Source organism: Brienomyrus brachyistius, chromosome 5 (genome assembly GCF_023856365.1).
Source record: "Brienomyrus brachyistius isolate T26 chromosome 5, BBRACH_0.4, whole genome shotgun sequence".
In the NCBI taxonomy this organism is placed as follows: Eukaryota; Metazoa; Chordata; class Actinopteri; order Osteoglossiformes; family Mormyridae; genus Brienomyrus; species Brienomyrus brachyistius.
Window position 1 is genome coordinate 1907366 of NC_064537.1, and position 8698 is coordinate 1916063.

At 51.1% G+C, this 8698-nt stretch overlaps 1 protein-coding gene across 1 annotated transcript in view; it reads right to left on the bottom strand.

Annotated features, from left to right (window-relative positions):
* The window catches only part of LOC125742974 (Na(+)/H(+) exchange regulatory cofactor NHE-RF2), a 29444-nt gene extending 21417 nt beyond the window's left edge, over positions 1-8027 (bottom strand). The window contains exons 1-2 of the mRNA XM_049015510.1: positions 6791-8027; positions 4802-5026 (exon numbers count right to left, since the gene is read on the bottom strand). Of these exons, the coding sequence (XP_048871467.1) occupies positions 4802-5026; positions 6791-6997 (432 nt within the window). The 5' untranslated portion in view covers positions 6998-8027. The remainder of the gene's footprint in view (positions 1-4801; positions 5027-6790) is intronic.
* Between the last annotated feature and the right edge of the window lie 671 nt (positions 8028-8698).

The following is an 8698-nucleotide window of genomic DNA, read 5'->3' on the forward strand; positions in this document are numbered from 1 at the left end:
CAAGTGGGAGGCGACACCTGTCCCCAGAAGGCTGGAGTTTACCAATCAGCACTGTTACTGTTCCTGCTTTACCCCGGGCATTTGGTTCACGCTGCCAGCAGCATTGAAGTCCAGTTTCCATCAGTGCTTTTGGGGAGGGGGATGGGAGCATAACTGGCACCCTGAGTGGGTCGGTAACTAAGCACCCTGGGAATCTTCATTGCCCTGAGAAAAAAATCATCCCGCGAGGACGTCGATTCCCACAAGGGCTCCAGGGGAAATGCATGTCAGCGAATGTCCTTGCCGGATGTGTGTGACCCCACAGCACACCCTCACTGGCCAATGGGGACTGTTTGCACAAGCTGTGACTCCCAAGGCTCCGCCCACTACCCGGCCAGCTTCAGGCCACCAGGCAGCTGCACTTCACACGCACAAACATGAAGTGGGCTGTGGGAACATTGCTATGCGAAGAGGAAAACACATAGACCACATGTATCCAGAATGTTCTCCCACTCAGTGCTGATTCTTATGTTATAAGTGAACACAGGAACTAAATAATTACAGCCCCCTCTCTATTTTAATCATACGGGGGGGTGGGGTTGGTGCGCGTTAGGAGGGTGTGGAAGCGGCCTCCCCCGCACCCGCCCGCACCACTGCCAGCGTTAGCACTGCCCCCGCAGCGCTGATGCATTCTCCCACCTTCCGCTCTGGTGCTGCGTTACTGGTGAAACAGTCTCTAGTCACTCCGTGGCGCTAACCGGCAACAGAAGGATGGCCGAGCTGGAAGTGCGAGCTGCCCGACTCCAGGGCTCCTCTGCCTGGGTGACTGCAGCCCAGCTGGCCCAGCACCTCCAGCCGGGGTCAGGCCTACCCCGAAGGGAGCTTCTCTTCATAGGTGGTCTTCAAAGGGCTCGATGCAGCACATGACTGGCATTTAATTCCTGTTTGGTAAAAAACGTGCTGATCAAGTTTCCTATTCGCTCCTGAATGAGTGCAGCCTGAATGACATTAACAGCATTAGGGTTCAAAGTGGAAGGAGGGTTTCCAATGGAAGAGAGCACACGCTGTATCCGGACCTGTGGGATTAGATCTATTAGGTGCTGGTCTCAGGAGTGCCCCCCACCCCCAGGGAATCTAACCCTTGTCCACATAATGAGGGCGACTTAACAGGTAAGAGGATTAGCCTTCTGAGCTAACGGCCTGTGCAGCCAGTTCAGAATGAGCAGAACTCGGGTTTATGTTATAGCAAGATGGACTTTGAAGGCACCGCCATGGCAGGGAGATACAGCCGGGGACTGGAGGCACCTTAACCGCGCGCTGCTTGGGCCTCGTGTAGCACGTCCGAACGTAGCTCGACGGGGAAGCCATGCCCACCAGTCTGGTGAGCCGGGTTCCACCCTCTCCTCCTCCACCTCCCTGGACCCTGACCATACATGGTGCCTCCCTAGATGTTGGCATGGAGGTCACTCTCCTTCCCATGCTCACGTGAGAAAGGAGGCTGTAGCTATTTATCTGGAGAAGGCCAGCCAAGGTGCAGGTCACCTGTGGGGGCGGGGCGGGTGACAGTGCCCTGTCAATAAGGGGCAGGCGAGTCAGGCCGTAAGGGGCTCCACTCAGGCCGTAAGGGGCTCCACTCAGGCCGTGATGGGAACAAGCAGAACCTAACAAGCTCCCGGATATCTGGTGAGTAATACCTCCTCCGGGAATGGGGGGGGGGGGGGGGGTCGGGGGGGATCTGTAAGCAAGCAAGATGAACATGTTTCATGCGCTTCTGCGGTTATGCAAATTAAAGATGCCCGTTGGGGGTGTTCAGCTTAACAGCTTCTTCTCCTCGCCGACTTGGGGAGGCTCTCCTCCACTTTTGCTGCCGACAGCAGAACTGCATCATGGGAAGTCACACATGCGGTTCCAGAGCCCCTTTCATTAGACTAAAAATACGCCACAGGAATCAGGCGCTCCTGGGCGGATGCGGTCGCCTCCGGTGATTTCTGCCGTTCTTCCATCAGGCGCCTTACGTAACCCTGCGGCCCACGAGGATTTTCCCTCTTTGGTCTCAATCGCCTGGCTCTTTAGCTGGAGCAGCCTGAGCGAGTCCATCATCCACAGGCAACACTACAGGCTCCAGCTGGTTTCCCTTTCTGCTGCTTGTTTGTCCATCTAATTATTTCCTCATAAATTATATCGCATCCAGAAAAGAAAAAGAAAAGGAGGACCTGTTAATATCACTCAAATGAAGGCGTCACACGGCTCAGAACACGTAATGGCCTTGATCAGAGCTGCAGTCATGCACAGGACTTTCAGAATGTTCTTTGGTATTATGTATAGCACACTCAGGATCAATGCACACGCACTCCAGCACACTCAGGATCAATGCACACGCACTCCAGCACACTCAGGATCAATGCACACGCACTCCAGCACACTCAGGATCAATGCACACGCACTCCAGCACACTCAGGATCAATGCACACGCACTCCAGCACACTCAGGATCAATGCACACGCACTCCAGCACACTCAGGATCAATGCACACGCACTCCAGCACACTCAGGATCAATGCACACGCACTCCAGCACACTCAGGATCAATGCACACGCACTCCAGCACACTCAGGATCAATGCACACGCACTCCAGCACACTCAGGATCAATGCACACGCACTCCAGCACACTCAGGATCAATGCACACGCACTCCAGCACACTCAGGATCAATGCACACGCACTCCAGCACACTCAGGATCAATGCACATGCACTCCAGCACACTCAGGATCAATGCACACGCACTCCAGCACACTCAGGATCAATGCACACGCACTCCAGCACACTCAGGATCAATGCACACGCACTCCAGCACACTCAGGATCAATGCAACGCACTCCAGCACACTCAGGATCACCGCATACGCACTCCAGCACACTCAGGATCAATGCACACGCACTCCAGCACACTCAGGATCAATGCACACGCACTCCAGCACACTCAGGATCAATGCACACGCACTCCAGCACACTCAGGATCAATGCACACGCACTCCAGCACACTCAGGATCAATGCACACGCACTCCAGCACACTCAGGATCAATACACACGCACTCCAGCATATTCACCATCACATGCACTACAACACACTCAGGATCAATGCCCACCCACTCCAGTAATTTTATGATCATGTGGAATGCAGACTTTCGCACTGCACATGCACATGCACATGCACATGCACAATCCGCATGTCTCCCTGGATTCCACAAGGATTGACAGGTTTCTATTTAGATGACGAAACTGACTTAAGCGATGTCCAGCAGGAAGCACCACTAATGGAGTCCATCTCTTGTGCCCTCTAGATGTTCACTCACGTTTTGATGACACGCGCTCACTGATCGTGTGTATGTATGTTTAGCGGTGTGCATTCCCTCCACAACATGCCACCCCCCCACATCCACACTTTTGTATTCATATCTTTGTGGGCACTCTCCATTAATTTCTATGGCCATAATCATGATCCCAACAATAGGAACCCTAACCCCTGCCCAGCCCTGACCTTAACCATAAGTAACCAGACAAAATACGAGACCTTTGACATTTTTAGCTTTTTGATTGCAGTCACAGATTTTTCTAAAAGTTGAGTTTCCCGACAAGGTAAAAATAACAGGTTTTTATCACATTGTAGGAACCTTTAGTCCTCACAGTGTAATACATACGTGACCCCCCCCCCCCCGTGTCTTGGGCTTGCTGAGCTGCTCTGCTCCCCCCATGCCCCTCTCCTGGCCCTCTCCACTCCTCATTCTCTCCAGGCAGTTCCACCTTCTTTTTCAGCCTATTTTGCTCATTGCTAATAAACACGATCTCTGTGCTCCTGCATGTCACCAGGCCGGTGAGTCATGCGGCCGTAATACCTTCCCCATGCCGCTCCAGTTCAGCTTCACAGCCCCATATTTTTCCAGCAGGAGTTTCAGCTGGAGCTCCAACCTCCCGCGGTTTCGAGTCTCTCCATTACTCGGGCTACCTCACACCGCCCCCACCTCTCTCTGGAATGTTCTTTGCTTGGTGGGGGCCGCTCCGCAGGGGTTGTCCGCGTCCGCACCCCTTGGCGGGTAATGCAGTGCTCCCCTGGCACAAGCAGAACACCTCCACTTGCCCATTTCCACCCCAGCCCCCACTCATCTGCTGTGGTTATGCAGAAATGGTGCTGGAGTGGAACATGGATGCGGAAAAATCTGCCTCATCGGAAACACGCAGTTTTCTGTGGAATCTGCTGCTGCCGGGGAACGGTGGAGCCTCGCGGTCACAAACACACTGTCACGGTCTGGGTGCAGCGCAGTGATAGATGGATGGAAAAAAATACCCATAATTCCAGGCGTGCTGTAATTTCAACCTTAACATGTCTCCCAAGTCAGGATGGCTGCCTGCCGGCCCTTTTAGCCCCCCCCCCCCCCCCATAAGTCCTCATTTCATAGTTATAATTTGTCACCTGCATTCCTGATAATCAGGGGCTGGTTAATTTGTCGACAAGCAAATCAGTCCTGTAACCGGGGTCTTTACATGACGGCCGTTCTCATCGCTGTGGGTTATTTCAGTGACATGCATGTAAAGCAGGCAGCAGGGAGGGGTCTGTCATCTATGGAGTCCAAAATTCTGGCACCGGAATGTTCTGCAGGGTTGCTGAGGACCCCGAGCCGTTCTTGAAGGCGAACTGGTACATCCTCTGGGAAACACTGAGAAGCCCCCGGAAGGCATTCGATGCCCACAGGGGCGTCTTGGATGCTAATTTGGTAAATGCCCTTAACCCCAGGTCTGGGTGGGGTTCGTTGGAACCAGGCCTACCTTTTTGGTGCTGAGGGAGAGCGGCTGATCGATAGGCTTGGGAGGGGCGTCGGCAGAGGGGGCCGGCTGTGTGGAAATGCGCCCGTTTTCTGCCTCACGGGGCGCTGATGGGGCGGTGGGCTCGGCGGTGTATGGCAGCTGCAGGCGCCGCAGGTGCTCGTCGGTGGCATTGTCCACCACCAACAGCCGGGTCTCGTGTGGCACCGCTCGGATCCGCTGGACCACCTGGGCAAGAAGCGGCGGGTTGGAGAGGCATGGGCAGGAGACTGACACACAGCAGGCCTGTAAATCAGACCCCTAAGAGGGTATGACTCATACGCAGAGAGGATACAGTCTAATACAGGGCTGGGCAATCTTACCCAGATCTGTCCACCTTCTATAACTGCTTATCCAGTATAGGGTCCAAATGACCCCAGGAAGTCACAAGACTGACAAGGAGGTCAGTCCATGGCAGGACACACACACACACAAACACACACACACACACACAAACACACACACACACACACACACACACACACACACACACACACACACACATACACACAAAACACACACATATACATACACACACACATACATACATGCAAACACACATGTACATACACACACACAAACACACACAAATATACACACACACTTATACATACACACACATACCTACACGCAAACACACACACATATACATACATACACATACATACCTACACACAGACACACACAGGTTTGTAATTATATCTTTGTGGGGACTATCCATTAATTTCTATGGGGAAAACTCTAATCCCAACATAACGGCCTTAACCCCTACCCAGCCATAACCCTAACCCGAACCCTAACCCCCACCCAGCCATAACCTTAACCCTAACCCGAACCCTAACCCCTACCCAGCCATAACCATAACCCTAACCCGAACCCTAATCCCCACCCAGCCATAACCTTAACCGTAAGTAACCAAACAATATAGGAGACTTTCTGCATTTCTAGTTTTTGGTTGCATTCACGGATCTTTGTGGGGACCTGAAAAATGGTCCCCACAACGTCAAAATAACAGGTTTTTATCACATTGTGGGGGACATTTGGTTCCCACAGTGTAATATTAACATAATCCACACGCACACACACACACACACACACACACACACACACACGCTATGGAGCTTCTAGAAACACCTTATTACATGTTTTTGGGCTGCCTTAGGAAACAGGTGGAATCTGCACGGACTCCGATAAGCCTGACTAGGACGACATGCTGTTTGGAGAGATACGGACAGCGTACATGAAATGCTCTAGCAAAAAAATAAAGTACAACCATTAATATAAAAGTGTGAGTCGCTGTAGAGAAAATACTTAGGAAATACATTATTCTAAGAACATACATAATAATGGCGTTATATATAAAGCTGGGTAGCACTTTAAGGTTCTAAAGGAGATCGATTACTTCTTACTGTACAGGTGACAAGGTCGGCAGGCTAGAAAAGTACATTGTGTTGGTTCAGGAGATCACTTTTTAGCTGTCGGCTAATGGTGCTGGGCAGAAGGAATATAACAAACAAACAAACAAGTGAAATAAAAATTCACACGGCGTTTTATTGCCTTTTAGTTAACAGCGGGAAATCTCCAAATAGTTAAACCAAATAATGATAAACAGACACGGAAAAACATGTTTACAGCGTACAGATGGCCTCCCCATCACCGTGGGGTTTAAGTCTATGAGAACAATTTTCTCTAAAAGACAACATTAAATGGCAAACGCAAAGAGTGACTTGCAAGAAAGGAAAAAGCTATTATTTTAGATCAACACCTAATAACAAACTTGACAAAGGCATATGAAGTGTTACGGTCCCATGTCTGCCCCGTACAGATCGCACCACTAATACCAGTTTCTGCGCATCCTGTACGGTTACATGAGCCGCACGGTCATTCCCGTTACTGGGTCGATGCCCCGGGACAGCAGCCTCGGACGGAGCTTCGGGAGGCGCCGCGACCCACCTGGTAGTGCGTCTCCTTCTCCACATTGTCGCCGTTCACCTCCAGCACCCGGTCCCCGGTGCGCAGCCCGGCTATGTCGGCGGGCGACGCTGGCTCCACTTTGCGGATGTACTGGCCGCTTCTGCCCTTCTCTCCATGCAGATGGAAGCCATACCCAGAGTCCGCCTTTTTAATAACGCACAGTCGCGGCTTCAGCTCCGCTGCCATAGTCCACTCGCCTTTACTCTCAGCGATTCGATCCCTTCTTTCCGTTTGCGGCAATGTCCTTGTTAACTATCTCTGGAAACTTTCACGAAGAGACTGGATTCTTGGATCTCGGTTGCCGCTTCCGACCGATCACGCCAGTCAGGCAATGTGTTTTTATAGACCTATATAATATGTATAATATATGAATATATATCGGAAAGCATGCGCCAGGAGCCGATCGCTACATGGCTTTGGAGCGGCTTCAGCGAGGCGCAGTCCAGCCACAGCGTCGCTGTCTGCCGGGATCCGGCGCGTAAAGCTCCGATCGGCGCAGAGACACAAGGCGCTCACACGGCTCCCCGCTGCCTTTTTATCGCCTGGAAGGGAGGCATCGTCCGGGTGTCTCTGTGTGGCGAGCAGCTTCGCACCGCCGCCCGTCCTGCACCCACGCCGCCCGCTTATGCCAATACGCGACTGAAATGCCACACGAGTGCTCTTCTTGGAAAGAAAAGCCGTGTAACTTATTGGATATCATTACCCTGCCCATCCGACCACGCATCCCCAGTCTGCACCGAATGCACGTACACAGCAAATACATTTTGCCCAATAAATGAGCACTTTTAATTTTAAACAGCAATTCAAGCCCTTTCATTTGCGGCCTTTTTTTCTAAATGTTACACAATTAGGCCACATGTGACATCTGACAGGTGTCACTGACATGTCATTATTGAATGGAGGTTTGATACTAATTATGAACGTCAGCTAATTCTTCAGTCCGCCCCCCTTTTTCGTAGGGTGTCTATACCTTTATGGTTTGCAGTGCTTGGGATTGGTCCTTTAAACATACTGTTTCTGCTCCATTCGGAAGCCCTTTGTGAATGAGCAGTCTGGCTTCAGCATTCATAAAACAAGTGGGCCTGCAGAATACTGCCTTTCCTGGAAGAGAACTGCATTTCCAAAATGGCAGACGTTGTCCCTTTAACCCGAGAATGCTGCCATTGGATTTGTTGATACTGTCTCCCATTACAACTCTAATTCCTGCAGACTTGAATGCATTTCTCTCCCAATAAACTAAATCGTGTCCACGTGTCCATAACCTGATATGAAAGTTGACATGTCAATCAGCAGCCTGTGGCCCCCACCTCTGTCACAGCTGATAGCAGAAGCAGGCTGGCGCTCGGGGGCGGCTGTGAAACAGGCCGGGATCCACTGCGATCTTACTGGATTTCTAAATTATTTCCAGAGAAATGCATCTTTCCATTGGGTCGGATTTCCACGCGGACTTTACCTGTATATCACTGCTTGCACATTAACTTCCATTACAGGTCGCTGGATTTGCTCCTGGAGAGTGGAAATCAAACTATTATTTGTGTGAAACCCATTAAACGCCCTTCAAGTCAAACCGTGGATAAGCCAACCTTTATATAAGCTATAGCGCTTCCCCCTAGTGGATGAAAAAGGACTAAATCAGAATTACAAAGCGTTACGAGCCCCAGTCTGATTTGAGAAGTTTGATATATGGTGCACAGCTAACGGTGTTACTGATTTCGACCAGCTCAAAGAGCAAACACAAAAGCCAGTCACGTTATGGTGAATGGCAGTTATCAGCATGTGCGAGCTGTGAATGAACTCTGACAATCAGCACTCAGACGGCAGTTTTCAAAGCAACAGGAGGCAGCAAAGTTCTGAAGGGTCCAATGAGTGTCTGAACTGCAGCTGCAC